Here is a 22,796-nt window from a genome sequence, read left to right as displayed (position 1 = left end):
GTTAGTCCACTGAACCAAGTCGCAGCCTTTCAGAGTAGTGTCAACATTTTATCAGTCCCTCAAACGTTACACCACTAGAAATACATAATAATGACAATATAATCCAGTGTGGTTGTGTAGTTTTAATACTAGCTGCACATTTTGAAACAAGTATAGATGAATTTATGTTCAAAACATCTACAAAGATGCTGTGGATTTTGACCGATGAATGATATGATACGAGATATGACAACTCAACTCGAGATAGGACTCACACATAAGCTCCTATAGGACCATTTTAATTGAACGTTTCTCTTCAAACACAATAACTGTGCAGTTAAGTTCCAGGTGTCCATAAGCTAAATAAGCGGTGCTGATAAACTAAACCAGAAATGGGATGTCTCTACTTCTATACGTGACACCTCTAGGTACACTTCTGCTTTGATGCACTGACCAGAGTCATATCACATAGGCTGCCTCATTGCTACATCTGTAGCCCAGTAACAAAATTCTTAGGTTTTTTTTGTCTAATTCACGACGTTTTAAAAGATTATTTTGATAGGATTTTAAATAAAATAATAAGCTCATTTCAGAGTTTTACTTGGACGTTTTTGTTTCTTCGATTAAAATTAAGGAAGAAATCTGCAAAGTTGCAGCTAATGGGCTACTTGGAATAGAAGCCCATTAGCTGCAACTACGCAGATTTATTTTTCTTTTCTGGCCTTTTAACGTATAGAAAATAATTCAGATTTCGTTTTGTTTCAGTTTTGTGTAATTGTTATCCCCACTCTGATTTTCTCGCTGCCTGGTTTTAAGCGTGGCCCCTCCCCCTCACCGCTGATTGGCTGGCCTCGCTCTTTCCGCCTCCTCATTGGTCGGAGGCGGTCTTGAATGAAGCGCCGCAGAAAACGTGCCGCAGGAAGCCGCAGGAGGCGACTCGACCGCCGGGTTGGCTGCGCCGCTGCCGCTGCTGCTCGAACACGCCGCTTATCCGTCAAGCAGAGGGGGCTAGCTCTCTCCCGGAGCCCTGCATCGGTGGGTGAATGAGGTTGATGCTGTTTTGCTGCACCTGGAAGGAAGAACGCATGGGAGAGGAAGAAGGTAAGAAGGCACAGGGGGGCTGCGCGGGGCGGTGGCGGCGGGGCTGCGCTCTGCTGCGCCTCAGCCGCTGTGCCACTTTTACTTCGACCTTTTTATGACTATTTAACCAGGTACTCTTATACCAGGCACCGATAAGTACTTTTTATTTCTGTCGGCTGGGCCACCGTAAGCAGGTTTTCTTTCTGTGTAATTTCAGCCATCATGTTTAAATGACAGCGATCTTCTTCATCCTCCGACAGCTCTCCGACGATCCATCCAATGTGCCAAGAGTTTATCACACATAATAAACAGAGATTAACCACAATACAGGATACAGTATTGGCCACTCGTAATTTACCGAACACAGCTTTTTGTCATTGCATTTTATTGTTATCTAATGTTGTCATTTTAAAGTTTAAATGTAATTCTTCTCTTTGTGATTAAAATTATAACCCTACAGTCGAGATTGGATGATGACTTTTTCTAGTGGTTGTAAAAGGGTTTATGACGCTGTAGAAGTTTGCACATAAATATTAGTTGCATTCACATTATGAGCAGTCATTTGAGACTTATATTGTTACTGTATCTCCTTAATCAAAAATTTGAACACAACTCATGTAAATAAATGTAGGATTTATATTCACATAGTTACAAGCATGAGGTTTGAACTGGTTCAGGCGGTGGTATTGTTGTCTTTTGTACATGTGGAGATACTGCAGCCTTTGTGTTTCCTGCTAATGATTGACCTAAGGGTGCTAAAGCTGTCGGTCTTATTTATTTTACTTCATAGTGCAGCTTTATGTGATGATGACTCACTTTACATGAGTGCGTTTGCCTCACTGGCACAAGGAAGTCCTGTGAGAATTTGTTAGATGCGAGGGTCACCAGGCGTGATCTATATGACACAGAGTGTATGTTTGTGTGTTTGAACGGGCCATTTATCAAGCACCACTCAAGAAGGTGGAGTGCTCCCTGCAAACAGCAGAGGTGGGCAACATTAATGAAAGTGATGGGAGAGGAGAGGGGTTATGACTATCAGCCAATATGATCAATAAAGAAATAAATCAGTCTGGACTAACCCCACAAACGTTCAAGCAACACAACTCTGAGATGGAGGGATGGAGGGACAGCTGATGAATACTAAAAGTCTGGCACTGTGATTCAGCACTGGCACAGTTTTGCTGACTTCCGCTCAGGATAATCCTTACCTTCATAGCACTGCAGATTTCTCTCAAAGCTTGCAGTCTGACTCATATCAAACCCACCGGCAAGGCGCCGCGTCTCTGCATCATGACTCTGAAGTTTAAAAACACATCTGCTCTCTCACCTTCTTTGACATGTTTTGTTGCTGTTGTTTCAGGAGGGGGAAGACTGCCCGTTTGTGCGGCCTGTAAACAGAGAATTTACGATGAGCAGTACCTCCAAGCGCTCAACAGTGACTGGCACGCCATCTGCTTCAGGTATGTTGTATGACTGAAACCATCCTGCAAAAAATTGTCCTTATTTTGTAACATTAGAATCTCCACAGCAGGAGGCCTGTTTGGTTTCACTTGCTTTAGGTTTTGTTTCGAAGAACAGGCAGGTTTGTATTTCAGTCTTGGCACTTTACTCTCTGCGTGAGATCCTGCTGTGTTTGGAGTCACGTTAACACTGACTTGATGAAGTAACCAGCATATATTTGTCTGCCTCACATTAGTGCATCATCATCATCATCATCATCATCATACATCAGTATAAAGGGCTCAGTTTATACAGCTGTGGTCCATTTCAAGGAGAACCCACGCTGGGTTAAGATTTCCATCTTTTACAGCTTTTCTCTCTCCATTTTTCAAAATCTTGAGTGAAAACTGTTGCATTCCAGCGTCAATCATTGGTCCATGCGCTTCATTTCCATCAGTTTGAGCATGGTACTTGTATCACCCACAGTGCTTTTTTTTTTGTAATCAAAGTGATTCCAGTCAGAAGTTGTGTCTTAGCACCAGAGCTAACGTAAGATAGACACATCAAATTCCACAAACCACATCTGTATCTGGAGTTATTCCCCAACACCTTCAGCGGAAGCAGACATTGATGCATTGTTGCACCCCTTCTCACTTAATCTGAGCCATTGGGCAGTCTGACTCTCACTGCGCAGAAAACACATCGCTGAATGTATCATTGATGACTTGCTTTAGCCGGATGTCTGAATTGGAAATCTGAGAAGAGCCCATCTGGGCACAGGGCTCCACAGTGGTGCAGGCATGTGCAATTAGAGAATACAGAGTTACAACCGACTGTCTCAGCATGAATGGCGGTTGGCAGCGAGTCATGAGCCTGTATCTCTTTGCTCTGCTGGTATTAACAGCTTTCCACGTCGGCAACATACAGCTCACTTAAAATGTTCAGTTTTTCATGCATGGATTTGCAAAAACAGGCACTGGTAACCTCTGCAGCTGTGCCAGCGCTTCAGTCTCTGCTGCTTTAATGTCAGTTTGCCACCAGGTGTCACAGTTACTGCAAATGAAGTTTCAAAGCTTCCTGGGAGCATTGGGGGAAAAGAGTCTAGCCCCACTTGCAGATCTGTACATGTAATGAAGGCTGCAAAACCTTGTCGAGCAGTTTCCTGAGTAGTTTGGATAATAGGATCATGCATTCTCAGTGAATTTGTGTCCTAGTTGAAGATATTAGACGTTTAATTGCTGTAATCACTCTATTATTCCTGTAATTGTAAAAACAATTACCTTATATTTGCATGCATCAAGAATCAAATCTGATTTTGGGATCAGATTTTTCTTAAATAAATACTCCGTAATGTGGATTTAGTCTCTGAAAATGGTGAAGACAAATATTGGGGTCAAGAGACACAAGCTGTTGGTTCCCCAAAATGTTCTTAATCTATAACTAATCTGTAGAATGTCTGTTTTATTGGCTGCAAAATCTGCAGATTAAATTCCCCAGATTTTTAACACTATATTATCTTGTGTGGATTGTATCGAGGCTAAATGTCTACAGTCTGAGTGTCGGTTGTCAGCCTGGAGCTTCAAATACAGGTCATAGCAGCAAGGGAGGAAAAGGGGAAATACGGTTACAGATGGCGTGTCCTCCCATGAATAATCCCTGCACTTCTCCGTGAATCACGCGCAAAGCAACCAGAAGGAAGAATTACTGAATCCAGATTTAAACCCTGAGGGACAGCCGGGGTGTTGTGGAAAGGGAGGATTTCAGATGTTTTCACTCGTCAGATGAGACATTTATGTAAAATTCTTGGTAGGAGCGGAGCTTTTTTTTAAAAAATAAAATAAAATAAACCTTTTAGGTCAGGACCATGATGGAGGTTGGTTGTGAGGAAGTGGGACTGATAGCTGTGAGGAAGTATCTGTGACTGTTATATAGAGACCACAGGGAGTCCCATGGGACTTAAAAAGCATCTATAGTCTGGCTGATTTTACAGAATATTCATGGTAAAATTACCTCAGAGTTCAGTTTGATCCAGATCTAAACAAACCAGCAAACAGAAGTGTTTCTTCATGAGGTGCTTTGTTTTGATGATAATCAAAAAGGCAGCAGAATAAAGGTTTTGGGATAACATTTATGAGAGTATATTAAAAGTATCTGTTGACACTTGAGCATCAGTGAAAAATGAAAAAAAGCACTCTTAGTTGCATTCATCCATGTTTCCTATAATAATGAAACAGGAGGAAATTAATTAAGTTATGTGCAAAGTTTTCATTAGATTAGAATTACATTAGATGCAGAAATCCCCAGGTTTCTTTTGCTTTGACTTCCTGTATTTTTGCAATGACTAAGGGGCAACAGAAACATCATTTGAAGTGGTTTTTGCTCTGAATCCTGCTGCAGTCTCTCTGCAGCACACATATTTTTGTGCCAGAAGATGCGTCGACACGCCCAGAGGATTTTACAGACTTGAATGCAATCATTTGCATAATGAGCCCCTGCAGCTTTTTTCAGTTGACATGCATCCTCTGGTGAAGCACCAAGAAAAAAATCATTTTCTTCATATCCTGATGAATGTTTGCATCCACAGAGTTAAAGGAATAGTTAGAAAATGAAAAGAAATATGCAGTGTACATCAATGGAGAAGTAGATGAGTGGGCCCTGAACCATTACCTGTATTTTAATCAACTGCATTTTCAAGTACATATTTTCCAATTTGCACGCCATCTCACTGCAGTAGCTCTGCCAAACTGTGAAGTTTTCCTCAGAAACAGACAGTAGGCAGCTGCAGTGACTCAGCTCTTTCTGTCTGCAGAAGGATTCTGCCTGGTGACAGAAGCTGCAGGACGCAGTGGATGATTCACTGCATGTCAGATTGTTTAGAGTCAGCATAGCGCCCGCAGCAAACTCTTTTGCTGTTGTTGATATTAACTTGGATGCTGCAGAGTCATCAGTGTACACAGTTCATGCCGGTGCACAAAGATATTAGGTGCAATCTTAATTTGTTTGGACTTACTACCGGTACTACATTTCAAGCTTCAGCGTTAATTTCTGAACTGAGCTACAACAAACCTCATGACAGGAAGTACTCCTGGATGCAGTCATGGAAGAAATTTATGCAGTTTTCTGTCAGCCACTGAAGGTTTACTGACACTTGGACAAATGAAGAGAAGATGCTGCACATTTGAAACAACTGCAGCATGAAAAGTACCTCCCTTCTGTCGTCACATTCAATGCGTCATTGTTTGAAGACTACCCTCTTTCAGCAGGTCTGTAATCCCACTTAGAACTTCTCCTTATCATCCAAGCAACGTGTTAAGAGTTCAATCCTGATGATAACCTCTGCAGAAAGGGGACTGGAGTCTTCCTGTGGGCTGCTACATTTTGATTAATCACCTGATCCCAAATTCCAGCCTTCTGCTCTCTATGCTTCCTTAATCGCGCTGTGAAAATGTGATTTTGAAAAAAGGAAGATGAACATCCCTATGTTCCTCTGCTCTTTAAGTCCCGGCTGCCATTTCATCAGACAAAACCAAATTTCAACTTAATCAGGCATGAATGAAAAGCATGGAACTGATCACATGATACATCACAATGTTCCGGTTTTATAGAAGATTTAAAAAAGTCTTTTTTCAGGAGAATTTATTCAGGAGTTTCATTGTTTATAAAAATAAGATAACAAGATAAATGCTGCTGCAAGATTCTTATTTTAATGTAGCATTATGTGGATACATCACCAAAGCAGCTCAACTGCACATATTTGCATTTAAATCATAAAGAAGTTGCTGCAAAGACACAGAAACTGAACATATTTGGCATTTAAATGGTATTGAACCTGCAAAGTTGACAGTCATGCCTCGCTCAAAACACAGTGCTAACTAGTGGCTTGAGAAAAAGCAACAGCATTTTCATTGTTTTGTGTGAATCCTTTCCAAACATTTTCATCTGAATGCATTACAACAGCGGAACCTAGAGGCCTCACAAAAAAAGCACCAACAGTGACACTATACTGAAAGAAATCATCTCATGTGTACCCATACTTGCATTTCTTTCACTGTTTTTGTGTAGCACCACAGTTCTGTTACTTAAATGGAATCATGTAGCGCTCGGTTTGCTCCTACATCGGTATCTTTTTTGAGGCTTTTGGACACTCTAAACATTTAGTAAAAGTATGAATATAATGAACGGGAGCTCTGCCCTCCAGAATCCTGTTCAACAGCATTTATCATGTGTTCCAGAGCTCTTGAAAATCTTTCATGGCTTCAGTGCTGTGAAACTAGTGTGAGGTGACCACACGCCGCCTGTCAGTCAGCCCAGCTTAACGGCAACAAAGAAACTGCTGCACATCATTTATTCTTGGCTGGTTTGCCAGGGGCCCATGCTTACAGCTGAATAGACCTCTGGGCGGCTGTGTGGAACTTTTTGTTTAGCAGGTAGTGCAGAGCCAAGTCTGTAGAGGGAGCCATTATATGTGCTTTTCAAAGTGCGTCACTGGCTTTGTGTTTCAGGAGTTCACTTTGTGTCAGCGTAACAAAAACCTAATTGTGACGCAGTTCATTCTAAAATGTGGGTGAGCTCGTGGACGGTTGGTTTGAAACATTTATGCGATAGGATGACCTCATCGCTGTGGCATTACTCAGTATGTTGCCATGGAAATGGTAGAGGAGGTGGGCAATAAGGGGTACATGGGAATGAGATGGAAATGTCCTTGACTGGATGTGTGGATCCAAGCAAACCAGGCAATTTGGAATCTTGATCAAAGAAAATGTCAGTGTGGGTCCAGTCTCACAGACTGATATCAATCGTCATTTTTCTGGGAAGTTTTAACATGGAAGATTGGAACTGATACAGACTTCCCCCCTGTTACTGGGAGTCTCCTATGGACCAGACCTGTGTGTGTGTGTGTGTGTGTGTGTGTGTGTGTTTGTGTGTCTGTGTGTGTGTGTGTGTGTGTGTGTCCGCTCAAATCCTCCTCAAATCATTTTACCCTCCAGTAACAACATCTTGTTTAAGATAGTTTCATTTTCCTTGTTGTACTTGAGATTTTGGCAGACTGTGTTATTGGCTTATGGATCATAAGCACTCAGAGAGAGCTTCTGCTGCCGTTGCAGGTCAACAGAGATGGATGCTAGATGACTTAATAATGAATGAGTAGGCAAAAATGTTTGTGTGTGCATGGCTGATTCAGATCTCTCTCTACTAAATACCCACTTCCCATTATCACAGTGCACTCTGCAGACTGTTTTGCTTTCTTGAAGCATTAACAAGGTATTTGGCAATGTAATGTAATAAACAGACACACACCTTTCATCATGCAGGAAGTTAGATTTTATTTTTACTTCCTGTTATCAAGTCATCTGCATGGCTCATAAATAATATTGCATTAATTCAGGATCAATTACTGGGAAAAAAAATCCGGTTGGAACCTGTTAGTCTTTTCCTGATGATTCACTGAAATAATTCCTTTTACTTTATTAAATGGAGGTATGAACATAGTTAGAAAAGTCTTCAGTAAAAATGCCGGTGAGTCTTGGGCAGTGTGTTGATGATGGTCGGTTCCACTGTGGGAGTTTGTGAACGTCTACCGATTCATGACAGATTAGAAAAGGTTGGAGATCCAACTCCAGTCAATAGAGCCGCTATAAGGAGCTGCAGTTTTATTAATCCAAAAAATTAGTAATTAAATTATCTTGCACTGGGTAATGATGACTTGGGAAGATTCTCTTCTGTTTTTGCTCCCCCGATCCTTTAATGCTAGTTAATCAATGTCACAGAGGAGCGAATGGCATTCTGCAGAGTTACACTGTGATTTATTTGTTCTAAAACTATATTCAATGTAGAGCACAAGTTTACCAAAACACTAGAAGCAGGAGTAAAGCTATGGGAGCGGTCATTGCGTGTGTGTGTGTGTGTGTGTGTGTGTGTGTGTGTGTGTGTGTGTGTGTGTGTGTGCGTGCGTGCGTGCGCGCGCGTGCGTGTGTGTGTGTGTGTGTGTATATATATATATAAACTAAATCTAAAAAATTGATGAGGTTTATATTGTCTGATCTTTGCTTCTAATGTTTTTCCCATCACATGCAGAACTTGGATGTGATGCCATCACTTTCTCCTTATTTGTCTGACGCGTGAGCGGTTCACAAGGGGGCTTATTATCACTGTCAGAACGCTCACTCATGTTCTCACTAAGTTGTCATTAGATGTGCTAAGGTCCAGTTTACCGAGACCAGCAAAACATGATTGTCAACATGTTAACCTCATTTAAGGTGATTGCTATCAGAGACTTTTTTTTCTGCTAATGCATGAACAAACCTACTGAGTATGCTGCTCAGAATAAATGCTGATGTGTAGATTATGCAAACGTTCTCTGTTCTTATTTTTGGGCCTTCAGGCGCAGGGTTGGGGGAGATGTTTCACATCAAATATCAGTATAAATGATGTTATTTATTATGTGTCAGCAATGACATTTCATTTTGAAAGTTGAAGCCATGCTTTTTATCATTCTGACATTGCGGTTTCTGGAGGCACCTCTAGATCACGATGTGCAAATTCACAGCTCAGCTGATTGTAAATCTCTTTTCCCCTTCCAGATGTTGTGAGTGCAGCGCATCTCTTTCTCGCTGGTATTATGAAAAAGATGGAAGGCTCTTCTGCAAGAACGACTACTGGGCCAAATTCGGAGAGCTGTGCCATGGCTGCAACGATCCAATCGCCACCGGCCTCATCATGGTAAACAGATGCAGAGACTAAGACGTCCCAGTTGTTTGTTGCTACAACACCTGATGTAGGATGACACACCCAAAATACACTACATGAAGACTTATTGTTTGCTTTGTGGAAATATTTTATAGAATGTGTGAAATTTGGAGCAGCTGATTATTTACAACAACAACCTTGTTGATACCGTTTCATTATAGAATTCATGATAACATCACCAGATAATGGCGCTCGTTTGTTTTTTACGTGTTGACACATGTGAACGGAGGAATCACGTTAGTTCTGTATAGCTGTTAAAAAAACCTCTCGTCTGTCCGCTAAGTGTGAAATTTCACCGGTGAGGACCATATCCACAGGAAACACCAGAGTTATACTCAAGAGGGAAGCAATGTTTTGCTGGCAGTTTGTGGTTCTTTTGTCTGTCATGTTGAAAAGTTTCATTGGTTAGCAAATATCGTCTGACATATTCGCCCTCCGGTTAGATCCGGCAGTCTGCAGCTCCTGACGGGTCATGTGTCAGGCCATCCGGAACAGAAATCAGTCACGGTTGTGTGTGTGTGTGTGTGTGTGTGTGTGTGTGTGTGTGTGTGTGTGTGTGTGTGTGTGTGTGTGTGTGTGTTTCATCATCTACGCTGCCTCCAGACAGCTTGCCCTTTGCAGTTCAATTTCAGTAATTAAGCACAGAGGCTGTAATCTAAATTCGGAGGGACACTGCAGCTGCACCACTGGTGCAACGTTCACCATGAAATATTTGGCGTTCTTTTTAACCACCATCAGGGTGGATGCTTTCGATTATACACAATCTAAACGTTTAACTGCTCCTTTTGACTAAACCATTTTCTTGTTGTTATGAATAATCGAACACTGGAAGTACCAAAAGTCCCCAATTACGGATCTTCACTGCTTATTCTGCATAACAAGTCAACTTTTTACTTTATTGACTGTAACCTTTTGAAATTTGACTCACATGCTCTGAAAATTGTGTTTATTTGCTTGTAATTTTAGGTGAAATACTATGTAAATGACTGTGTAATATTGTGAAAGTGAAAATTTCCAAGTGAAAGTCCCATTGTACTGTTTGGTGACTCCCACTTGTGTGAGCTAATTCTGTGGTCCCATGTGGAATCTGTGGGCTGTTCCTGTAAATGCTTGACAATTGTAGACGCCTGTTATCAGCAATGGCAAAAAATATTCGTTAGCTGTGTTGTTACAGTGTTTTCATGTCAACGGGATCAGATGGCAATGATGTCACCTGAGCGTTGGACACACATGACTGGTGTTTTGCATCAATTTGTGGATGAGAAACAGTTATTTTGTTTGTTAAATGGCCGAGGGAGCTCAGAGCTTTGTAATTCTAAATGCTGAAGCCAGTATTCAAACTGGATTTACACAGTGCTGATTATTTTAACTGCTGTGTGTTGAGTAATATATGCTTTTAGTGTGTGGTGAAAGACTTTGTGGGCCTGTATCCTGGCCTCATCTGACCTCTGAACTGTCATCTATTTTTACCAACACTTGAAGCCTAGTCGTGATTAGGAGATGCAGTCGTGTACTATATATGTACTATATTATATATATATATATATATATGGCTCAGAGGGTTAAATACAAGGACAAATATCTCAGGGGTCAGTTCTGGTTCCTGCTGGATCGCTGAGTCAGTTTGGGCGTAATGTTGGATCATTCAATCTCTCAGCATGTCTGGTTCTGGGCCATATTCAGTCTGGAACTTAGTCCCTCCAGATTATGGCCTAATCTTTCTCAACAATTTACAAACACAACTTTCTTTTCATACCTTGAAGCTCATTCTTTGCCAAATATTGACCAGTGGTAATATGAACTCACTATTTCTTGCAGATTAGAGCCAGTCTAGATCATATCAGCACAGGTTGCCAAGTACGGTAACATCTTAGTTTAAACAGACCTGCTTCCAACAGTTCAGGTTGATAAGGTTTAGTTCTATAATCTATATATTATGAATGTGTTAATGTGATTTTCTTGGTTCTGTGATGCACTTTTCTAAGCTGAAGTGGATTCCGTTGTCAGTATGTTGGTGATGTGAATAAACCAAGGTGTCACTAACTCCTGGTGTACAAGGTGATGTCATCCACAAAGAAGAGGTGTTAATGCTGTAACTTTCCAGACTTGTGAGGCTGTAACACCTCTTAAGTACAAAACTAAGGTGATCATAGGTGTCTGAAGGCCATGTTGATCTCATATCCTTGGTTCTTTTTTTTGCTGCCCTCTATTCTTTACTTAGACCTTCCATTTTTGTGTCCTGAATTTTAGGGCAACCAACTTCACTGTTGTGCTTGTTGACCTTCATACAGCTCAGTGTTAGCAGTGTGGGGATCTCTAGAGCTTTCTGTACTAGTCATGTCTCTCAGCAGTCTGTCACCATGAATTTAACATACACCAACAGGCAGTGAAATGTCTGTTAGTATTTGCACATTCAGATGGAATTCCATCTCTGGCTTCTAGCGAGAAAGGGAGATGTCATTTTGCATGTAGGACGTAGTAGTGATGTTAACCAAAAGAGACAAAGATGGAGCGGGCAAGAAATATCATCTGAGACATAGAAGACGGGGACATGAGCTCAGTGCCGTTAGTGGTCTGACATCACCAGATCTCTGGAGTTTATTGATGATGTGAAGGCTAACAAAAGGGATGAGTGAAATATACATGTCTGATACCTTCAGAGACATATTAAGTCTCACAGTCAATTCTTTTAGCTATTTTTTAAGTCTAAAATTCATTCAAGTGATTTACAGAAGTAAAATGCATTGTTTGATTGTAAAGAGAATGATGGATGACATACTATGAATGAGTTGCTTAGTCAATATCCAGAAAAGCTAAACCAACACCATTCAGACGTATAAGAAATACTCTGATATGCTGTCAGCTCAGCTTATTTAAATTTCATACTAGATCTCATACAATGTTTGCATTAATTTAACATTTCTTTAAAAGCACAAGACCTGTGACTGTTCCTGCCCTACAAATGTGATTGATGCATGGCTGCAGAATCAGAGACTGGGGAGGAATTTAGTGTGGGGGGTGGGAGGGTGTGCGTTGCTGAAGCAGCCAGTTGGCCTGTGTGCAAGACAGGAGGGGGCGGGGCCAAACAGGAAGATGAGGTCATAGCAAAAGTGAGAGGAGGAGAGGAAAGGGGGGGGGGCGGCTGCGGGTGGAGCCTGGACGAGTGACATTTGTTCCAGAGATGAGCTCAGCTGCGGAGGCTTGAGCTGCTCCCTCTCTCCTCCCTCCCCTTGCCGTCTGCCGGCTCGGCTGCGGCCAGTGGTTTGTTGTGACAGTGAGGGATTCGCCTACCTTAGTGGAATGAACTAGAACAGCGAGGAGGGACGCCAGTGTCTGCTGACATGGTGGGAGACTTGTTTTTCTGGAGCTTCTGCTGTCTCAGGCTGTGGAAACGGGATAAGAAGGTGAGCTTCTCTGCCGCCCTTCACTGCTGACGCTGCTGGATTATTGATGCAGAGCCGGTATAAGAAGCAGGGAGGTGCGGGGTCTCCAGGGGGTTGGTGAGGTTTGGCCGGTTCAGAACCTTAAGCCTATCTTCTAAAACTGACCTTAAAGCATAATACTGGATCCTTGTAGTTCTGCACCATTTAAAACTGGGTCAGTGTATTACTCAGTAATTACAGATCTGTGTGGCGCTGTCCTGTTCTTTTTTTTTTCCATCTCATGAAAAACTGATGAGCAATTGCATGGGTGCTATTTTTAGAGCACATTTCGGTTGAGATAAAAGTGTGATTTGTGTGCGTTTTTGGGGCATATTTAAAGATGAGAGCAGCCGTGTTTAATAAGTGTGTCACTGCCGGCTGTTATTTTTATTTACGGCCTCCATGCAGGCTGAGCAGTTAACCACATTGGTGATGTGAGAAGGAGGCTGAATACACCAAGCCCAGGCCTGAATGTACTGTGATACTGTGCCATTTGTAGCTGAAGGGGGTTTCCATTCAGAGTGCATCAATGTGAGCTACTGTTTTCTCCCTGGGCCTTTCAGTTTGATTGTATTTGCCCGAATGGTGTCAACTATTAAGAAAAAATACTTAGAGGAAATGAGGATCATCCTTCTCTTGACTGTTTTCCAGCATTTCTGATGGTGACTGTGTGAAACATCTCCACCATCATTTGCTTTCAGGACCCCCAGACATTTTCAGGATTTGACCCATTTCTTGCTGTCTTGCTGCGGGGAGTATAGCGCGTGTGTGTAAGGTACACACGTGCCGTCCGGGCTTTTTATTCTAAACATCCACATGATGTCATTTTATAAACACACTTGGTTTATTTCTTCATTCTGGGAGTCCAGCCACAGATGGTCTGTGTTCATTGAATTTGTCAAGCAGGAGGTTAAGTGGTGCCAGACCGGTGCCATAATTTTAAGAGGCTGTTTAGAATCACCTCCAGCAACGTGATAACGTCAGTGTTCTTTAACCGGGACAACCAGGTCAAAAGTGTTTATGTGGGAAACCTTTCCTCTCATTACAAGTTTGCTTAAGAAATAAATGGAGGGATTCCTGAATAACTTATGCGATCACCACAGATAACAAGCGGGAAATAGAATTAAAATACCGTGGGCAGACTGGGAGAGCATAAGGCTGTGTAGATAATAAATATAGCCGACAGAGAGACAACATAAACATTATAGTTCTAAAGATTGGAGCATTATAGTTCTAAAAAAAAGTACAGTATAAAGCAGAAGTGAGAGCTGGTGACACATGAGACGGTCCCCAATGTAAGAAAAGGTCATTTTCCGGGACGTGATACTCAATGTCACCTGAACTGAAGGTATGTGAAGACACAAGAAGAGGAAAACTTCACCCTCCCCCCAAAACCATGTGGGCTTTCTTTGGAGACTCGTTTCTGTCAGGGTGCCTACAAGGCATTCAACTGGCTCATCCTCACGTGTGATGATCAGATCAGACAAATCATATATGCACACACTGGCGGATGGTTTATTATTACACATGATGTTTCTTGGCACCATCTTTTAAAAGCTGTCTGTCACATGTTTTCATTTTACACAAAGAGACACTTTATGTTTTGAAAGAAATTCTCTTCCTCTCTTCCTGTTCTCTTTTTAGAGAGGAAGCATGTCCTAAATGTGACGACACCAGCTGGCATGAGCCTAATGTGGTTTTTACAGAGGGTGTGTGTGTGGGTGTGTGTGTGTTTGTATGTGTGTGTGTGTGTGTGTGTGTGTGTGTGTGTGTGTGTGTGTGTGTGTGTGTGTGTGTGTGTGTGTGTGTGAGAAAGAGATGCCTCCATGGCAAACAAATGGCGGCCAGTGTCAACCGCACACATATTTTCATCTCTGTCCAGCTGTCCTCTCTTTCTCTCTTTGTGACACACATCTAAAATATTAACCATCATCTTCAGACAAACGAAAGTCCGAAATAGCATAACTTAAACTTTTGGTCTTTATCTTATTTTAGTCCTTGTTTGTGTTTGTATTTTTCATCTCTTTTTATACTTTTATTTGACTGTGTTTTGCAAACAGATTATTTGAATTAAGCATTTTATGTTGCTCAAAACTCAGTACAGCAACACACATTAAGCAATTAACTTTATTACCTAATGGTGTTAGCATAGAGGCTTTAACTGGGAGCAGATGCTTATGTTAATTATCCAGAATGAGGTAATTGATGTTTGCAGAATGTGTTTATTCATCTCAGTTTCAATGCTGTTTTCAGAGGACACACAATGATTTCATTCCTGTGACTTTATATTCTAATACTGTTTTTGTGATTAAACTCACATTTTTTCCTTCACCTACTGCTTTTTCAACATAGAAAAACTACAATTTTCCAGGGAAAGCTCGAGTCTTGACTATGTTCTTCGCTGCTGTGTCCTGAATTGTTCTTCTTATCTCTCCGCTGATCCTTGCAGTGGTATCAGGGTTCAAGGTTTCTTTAGAGTTTTAAAGCACAAAATAGGCAGAAAGTGTTACAATATCATCATTGTTGATTTTAAATGTTCATTTGCATCGAGTCAAAAGTGTCCGAACTGTCCAAACTGATATTTGAGTCACAGTGACATGAAACCAAGCGAGAATGGGCAGAGCTGTTGTAAAATGTTTCATTTATATTATTTTAACAACTTGTGGTCTGAAGAAAAAATGATCCAAAATATGAAACCAGCAGAAACATCATAATCTACTAGAGTGATTTATCTCTTTCTTTCTGGCCCATAACTCAATTTCCTCTCTTGTTTGTAAAACTGCCCAAAGCTCCAGAGCAGTATCTGGCACCAGCAAATTTAATTTCCCTCTCAGCCGTTACCATTAATAACCAGAAAATGACCAACTCTGGCCTGTTATTACAGCCGGATGTTGCCTTTTGCTCCAATGAAATCACTGCTGTGAAATCCACCCTCGTTGTATCTTTGTTTTGTTCCTATTATTTGCTTGTATGAAGTCAGTCTCTTTCTTCGCCGCCCCCCCCCCCCCTTCTTCTTTACCCTACTGGTCACCCACAGGAGGGTATGAGCCAGTTCCCGCTCAAGGTTTCTTCCTGTCAAAAGGGACTTTTTCCTGCCACTTTTGCTTGTGGTAAAAGACACTATATAAATACGATTTATTTGAATTTTCCTCTCTGCCTCTCACAGGTCGCAGGAGAGCAGAGGTACCACCCAGAATGTTTCACCTGTCTGAACTGCCGAACTTTCATCGGTGACGGAGACACATACGCTTTGGTGGAGAGGTCGAAACTCTACTGGTGAGGAGTCAGATCAGACTGTCAGAGGTTGAACCTTCTGTTGTTCGTTTTTAATACTTTCCTGACCAATAACCACCAAAGCTGCAGATGGAATGAAAACTGCTACTGTAGAAAAACATGAATTTGTGCAACTTAATTTGGGCCTGAGAGATTTGTTATCACAGAGTAAAATCACAGTAAGCAACATTGTACTGTATTTAGGTGTTTGATGATTTTGAAAATGAGTAGCCTGATAATTACAGGATACTATTTAGAGTACAGTTATGCTAAGCGTGTGAGAGGTTGATGACAGCTCTGAGTTTGCAGATTGCAGCTCAAATACATAGAGCAGAAAGAAAAACACTGTCTCGTGACTGCCAGAAGTCTCATAGTGTTGATTGTAAACCAGACTGCATTATACAGAGATGTATGAAGACAAAGCAAGCTTTGTCCTTTTCTCTGAGTGGAAGTGGATGATGATGATAGCGTAAAACCGGGTCAGTTCAGCTCACGAGAGGCAAGAAATCGAGTCAGGAAATTGGGTTTCATTTCTCGAACCTCTGTGCTCTTCTTCTGGTCCCCTTCATCAGTGGTCACTGTTACTACCAGACCGTCCTCACACCGGAGTCTCTGCCCAACTCACCGTCCTCACAGATCCCGCATACCGTCACGCTCGTGTCCATCCCTGGCTCAGATGATGGCACCAACGAACACAAGGGCCGAGGGTTCTCTGTGGTCGTTGACCAGCCGATCAGCCCACCCGATGGCTTCGGTCAGGAGAAAGGACATACTCTCCGAGTCTCCCAGTAAGTCCAACGTTGTGTGTATCTTCTTCTTGTGGAAGGTACCGAATCCCCTAATGCTCACATAGGCCTCTGCAGTGAGCTCATTAATAGGTGAAATAGGCTCATTAAGAGATGTGTGCTGCCTTGACCCGTATGCAGCCGGGATAGACTCCAGCACCCTCCCCTTAAATCCAAAAAGGATTAAAAGATAGACTGTATCTGTGCAGAAATGTATTTAAAGAGCCCCCAGTATTTACTGTTTTGTTTTTTAATCCAGGGTCGATGTAGACTTCATCAGCCCTAATGTGAAAAACTCCATTCATGTTGGAGACAGAATTCTGGAGATCAATGGGACACCCATTCACAACATTCCATTGGATGAGGTAATCAGCACCCTGGCCACATTACTGTTGCTGGGACACACTGCCATGCTGTAAAATGAATCACTCAACACTCAACTACAACAGTGGAAGAAGCTTTTTAACCCCATTTTTGTATAATCTTTCTGTAGATAAATCAAAAACTCAGAATTTTACTTGAGCAACAACTTCATCACTTCATCCTGTCACATCCCCAGATTGATTTGCTGATCCAGGAAACTAGTCAGCTGCTGCAGCTCACCATCGAACATGACCCCCACGGACAAGGAAAGGAGGGAGGCTCCTCCAGGGCTGCCCATCAGATGGATGGTCGTCTGTCCTCCCCACTGTCAAGAAGCCCGAGCCCCTCGCTCCCAATCACGCAGCCCCCCAACCCCGACATCAGCAGCCTACGGACCTGCATCAAAGCGTAAGAAGCTGCCAGAAACCTTTTAGCACTGCTGGTACTTGCTGCTCGATTGGCACCAAACTAGTCTAGTGGCTCAGGTTCACTCTATGTGCAGAACATCTATGCTATTAGGTAGAGCAATGAGCAACGGAAAACCGGCCCAACTACATATAATGTACTCACAGCAGTGCACAAAAACTCAGGCAGCTCTAAGAGATGATGCAACAAACATAGAGTTAACAAAATACTTTGAAAATGTTGCAGCAGCAAACAATAATCTAGTGTACTAACACCCACTCCATAGTTGGATGCTCATTATGTTTTTCCTTTTTCTTGTCTCCGTTCACTGGAATCTTGCCTGCAATCCTCCAGTCACAGCTACAGCATTGACAAGTCACCAAGCTCCAATCAGAAGAACATAAGTCGATCAGAATCACTGCGTGCGGTGTCCAAGAGGACGCACCGCATCTTCCGGCCGTCCGACCTCATCCACGGAGAGGTGCTGGGAAGGGGCTGCTTCGGGCAGGCCATCAAGGTCAGACACAGCGTGTTTGGGAATCAGTCTGAGCAGGCAGAGTGTGTCATACCTACATTGTCCACATGGTGGCGGCCAAAGCGAAAACACTTCGTGTCTGATGGCCAAGTTTGTCCACACGTTAACATTGTTGTGGTTAACATTGAGTTTCTGTTTCTGTGACTCCAACATACATATAGTATGTGATGTGATGTCCTATTGTCAGAAAGTGGGTCAATCTCCAAGAAGAGCTCCAAGTTTACTTACATGTAACTATTGTAACAGGTGACCCACAGAGAGACAGGGGAGGTGATGGTCATGAAAGAACTGATTCGTTTTGATGAAGAGACACAAAAAGCATTCCAGAAGGAGGTTAGTATGAGTGTTACTGTGTCACATCTCTTCTGAGCCTTTGGTATTACTAGAAGGATGCAGCTGGTAGTTTGGCATCACAGTGGAAGTTTCTTCGTCTCCTCAGGTGAAGGTGTTGCGTTGCCTTGATCATCCCAACGTGCTCAAGTTCATCGGGGTTCTCTACAAGGACAAGAGACTCAACTTCATCACAGAATACATAAAGGGCGGCACTTTAGGGGAAATCATCAAGAAAATGGTGAGTATAGACCTACCAATGTTTCATTATCGAAATAAAGCTATTAATGAAATTATCATGGTTTCTTTTCGCAGGACAGCAACTTTCCCTGGAACTTGAGGGTCAGTTTTGCCACTGACATAGCTGCTGGGATGGTGCGTTCAGTGTGATCGTCATTGAATCACAGTCATATTTCTTCAATTGCAAAATTAACCAAAGATATTTTGTATTTTATCTCCGTTTTTCTCATCTATCTTTATTCAGGCATATCTACATTCCATGAACATAATCCACAGAGACCTGAACTCATTCAACTGTCTTGTACAAGAGGTATGAACCTGGATGATCTGTATGTAACATGCTTCATCCCACTCTTCAGACACCTTCATCCTTATTTTCTTTATGAAGGACAACACGGTGGTGGTGGCAGATTTTGGGCTGTCACGATTCATGTCTCAGGACGCGCATGAAGACATGTTGTCCCTGGGTACAGTGTCTGGTCTAAAGAAGCATGATCGAAGGAAGAGATACACTGTGGTGGGGAACCCCTACTGGATGGCTCCAGAAATGATCAATGGTGATTCTACAGATATTCTGTGGTCAGTTGTGCAAAGTATGGAAAGAAAACTCAACTAACTAACGTTTTCCCCTCATAGGGAAGATCTATGATGAGAGAGTGGACATCTTCTCCTTTGGTATTGTGCTCTGTGAAGTAAGAACCTCAAATGCCTCCACTTAAAGTCTTATTTGATAGAGCCAAAGTTGGTTCACATTTGTTAAGGCTGAAAGTTAGTGTCACCTCTAAGAAGTTTTTTGAAAAGCTGACCTGCACTTTAGGCTGGCTGAATGATTTTAATGTAAAGGAAATAAGATAAGCTGCTCTGGTAGCTTTCAAGATGATTGAAGGATGAAGATGTGCAGGCAGGGCCTCACATATATCAACTTCTCTAACTTTCAACTGTAAATGAGTGTTGTTCTTAGTAATACTTTTCATTGTATTGACTCTTTTCTCCTTTTTGGTCTCGTCTCCAGATTATTGGCAGGGTTAACGCAGACCCAGACTACCTCCCCAGGGCGATGGACTACGGGCTGGACGTGTCAGGCTTCTTGGAACACTATTGTCCCCCAGACTGTCCCCCTGCCTTCTTCCCTATTGCTGCTCTGTGCTGCGACCTTGATGCAGACAAACGGTCAGACGTCTCTCGTGAATAACTCTTCTTCGTAGAAGAAGTGTAGGCACCTTTCATGTTTTTTTTAATGCTGATCCTTTTTGCTCTCTCAACCTTTAGTCCTGATTTTTCCACCCTGAGGGAGTGGCTGGAGAACCTGAAGATGCATCTGGAAATGGGTCTCGCCCTGGTGTCTGAGCTAGACCAGCTGCAAAAAGACTTCTGGAAGAAACACAACTTGCACTCAAAAAATGGCCTGCACACTCACGGTGGACAGTCAGCAGGGAAGAGCGCAGCTGACATCAGAGAAAATAAGAGCGCAAAATAGGAGTTAACCCCTTGGTTAACTCAGGGATGATGCTGTAGTTCCTGAAGTGTAGGTCGTTGATCTCCATATCTGAAAGTGGAGGTGTGGACACAGACTGGTACAGAAATGACTAGGAGACTCAGGGGGACAAAGTGGATCTTAAAAGCCACTTGTTTGAAACACATAGACAACATAACCTAGCTTGATTTTGCTGCATCTAACCAATAGCGTCACATGCAATCTCAGTGTTCTTTCCACAGACAAATATTCGTGTACTTCCTGTCGTGTGTATAAGCCAACAGATAAAATAGTTACTCCTGGCTTTATGCCACTTTGGGAAACGTGCAGCGTTCCTTTCAGCTCATTGAGTGCAAGTTTTTGCCTGACCTTGCAAAAGTGAGCAGCCCGTCAGTAGTGGAGCTCTACAAAAGTATAGTTAAGATACCATGACTGTAAATAGTGTGTCCATCACCCCATTTGGTCACCAGGTTCATAGCCCACATGTGTCCGTAGCAGTGCCCCCTGCCTCATTTCTTCTGCAGCACCTAGCATTGAGGACCTCATCCTTTGCATGTTGTACGATCGCGTATGATTTATAGAGCTTTTAGTGTATCTCCGGCCAAGAGCCAGAGTACCTAACTGCTGACGTTGTAAATGTGGTAAATATTGTAAATGTACAGACATATTTTATATACGTATGCTATGATGCCATATTTTTTATTGGCTGACCAGTTGAAACGAAGGAGAGTTTGACTTTGACCTTTGACGGTAGGTTATGGGGCACAGCCAAAAGCTTTGTTATACTGTGACCCCTTTATTGACGCGGGGGGCCTCGATGTTGAAGATTATTCATTGTGACAATATAACCCACTGTCGGCTTAGCAAACTTGAGAATTGGATTTGAGTATTTTGGTCATCTCATCTGTTGTACCATCACACTTCATTGTGGCATCCGTGGACATCTCTCCTCTGGTAGACGACCCATGTTTACACGGAACTGTAGTTTTAAATATCACATTGTGTATCTCTGTCTCTATTCTTGCCTCCGTCTGGCGCATAAATACCTGCACTCCTCAGAAATAATGGCTTCCACTGTCTCCCTCGCACTTTCGGGCTCTTTGGTTCATTTCCAGCTATTTTGGTTTTTGGGTTTTTCAAGAGCTGCATGATTTCCTAGCTGCCTTTTAATAATGACGGAAAGATTAGGATAAAAGGAATGAAATAACTGCATCTGTGTTAATGATCACTGAAATGTCTTTATGCAGATTTGATTAGTTGTTTATTTTGCACTATTTTACCCAACCCGGCTGGGTGGGGCCGTGTTGCTTAATGCTCTCTTGGGCTAACTTGTGGAAAGGATTTAAGTCATCAGTTCAGGTTGATGTATGAATGCAAGACACTGATGGAGCCTTTCAACTGTAAAATGAGATCTGGGCTACTCGTCCTTTTGGCAGCAAACAGAACCACTTAAATACGTCAATGTTTCTGATTACGGAGATGCATTTTTGTGCCTCTTTTGAATATCAGCGATAAAACCACACCTTTCCAAAAGCATCATGTTGCTGCCAAGAGGAGGTTATCTCAGCTCTGCCTGTTGCCTACAGACTGGTCCTTTGTGAATGATGTCCTGTTTTGTTCCTGCTTTCATTTGCTGCAGCTGCTACTGGTCTTTCAGATCTTTGAATCTGGCCTGTTTCACTTTCACATCACCGTCTTGGCTCAGGGCCGTACTTTTACTGGAGCTCACTGCACAATTCTGTTTATTCAGCAGCTTAATAACAAAGGATGGTTGGATAGTAACAGTGTGGCTCGCATCTTGTTCTGGTTTGTGTATTAATGTGAAATCTGTTTCTTTTAAAAAAAGCCTCTCCCGGCTGATGTCTCTACCTGTGGCCCCGTGTTTATTACCGGGGCTCCATCTGAATTCCTGTGTGAGCCACGTCCAGCGTGTGAGGTGTGTCTGTGTGGACATGCCCATCGATGAGAATGTTTCTGCAGCACTTCTTCACAAAGGATCCTTACCTCTGAACAATGCTGTGCCTTTGTTGTAAGCTAGCCTTGCCAACGACTCAGTTATGTGAACTGATTTCTTTTTCTTAATGAATCATATGTGCAAGTCTGACTAAAGTGGATAGGAAAACACTGCTGTCACCATGTTTTATGAGATTTCATCTTGTTCTGTAACATATTTATATTTTCTAGATCTCCATTGTCAGTTTTGATATTTCAGTGTAATTTACCTTATTTAATTTTTTTTTTTTTTTTTTACACAAGCTGTGAAAAATATTTCTGCACTTTACCGGTAATCCTGAATTGAAACGTTGAGGCTTTGAGGAGGCAACTGTTTTTTTTCCTCTTTTGTCACAGCTAAAAATAAAATCGTTGCTTGATAAACTGTCTCTTTGTGAAAAATTGTTTGTTACTAGATTTATCTGCTGGTTTCAGCAACAAAGAAGGATGGGAAAAGAGGATCATCAAGTAAAATTTAAGTCTTTCTTAATGAGAAGTGCAATGAAGGACAGAGTAACCAAACAACGGGGGAGACATTGATGATGGTTTACAGGTTTTCTGCACTAATTCATCCCATAGATGTTCTATCGGGTCGAGATAAGGTCTCTTGGATAGTCAAGTTCTTCCACTCCAAATCCCCTCATCTGTGTCTTAATGGACCATACTTTGTGCACTGCTGAGTCGCTCTGGAACTTAATGTAGTCAAGCTAAGTAAACTGAACTAGAGTGTC

The 22,796-nt window shown here is 42.2% G+C and overlaps 1 protein-coding gene across 2 annotated transcripts; it reads left to right on the top strand.

The window, feature by feature from the left end:
- The first annotated feature begins 894 nt into the window (after window positions 1-894).
- LOC101061422 (LIM domain kinase 1-like) lies at window positions 895-22,443 on the top strand. Of its 2 annotated transcripts, XM_029843851.1 has the most exons (16): window positions 895-1,080; window positions 2,420-2,519; window positions 9,081-9,219; window positions 15,835-15,944; window positions 16,514-16,729; window positions 16,986-17,091; window positions 17,286-17,497; window positions 17,849-18,011; window positions 18,276-18,362; window positions 18,469-18,600; window positions 18,675-18,734; window positions 18,844-18,909; window positions 18,988-19,156; window positions 19,236-19,291; window positions 19,612-19,769; window positions 19,869-22,443. In XM_029843851.1, the coding sequence occupies exons 1-16, from the start codon at window positions 1,023-1,025 to the stop codon at window positions 20,074-20,076; spliced, it is 2,040 nt and encodes a 679-aa protein (XP_029699711.1). In that variant the 5' UTR covers window positions 895-1,022; the 3' UTR covers window positions 20,077-22,443. The 2 variants fall into 2 exon arrangements, with proteins under 2 accessions (XP_029699711.1, XP_029699712.1); XM_029843852.1 differs by lacking the exons at window positions 895-1,080; window positions 2,420-2,519; window positions 9,081-9,219 and adding an exon at window positions 12,409-12,650.
- Window positions 22,444-22,796: the final 353 nt, after the last annotated feature.

Source organism: Takifugu rubripes, chromosome 11 (assembly GCF_901000725.2).
Source record: "Takifugu rubripes chromosome 11, fTakRub1.2, whole genome shotgun sequence".
Taxonomy (NCBI): Eukaryota; Metazoa; Chordata; class Actinopteri; order Tetraodontiformes; family Tetraodontidae; genus Takifugu; species Takifugu rubripes.
This window is presented reverse-complemented; position numbering and strand designations above follow the sequence as displayed.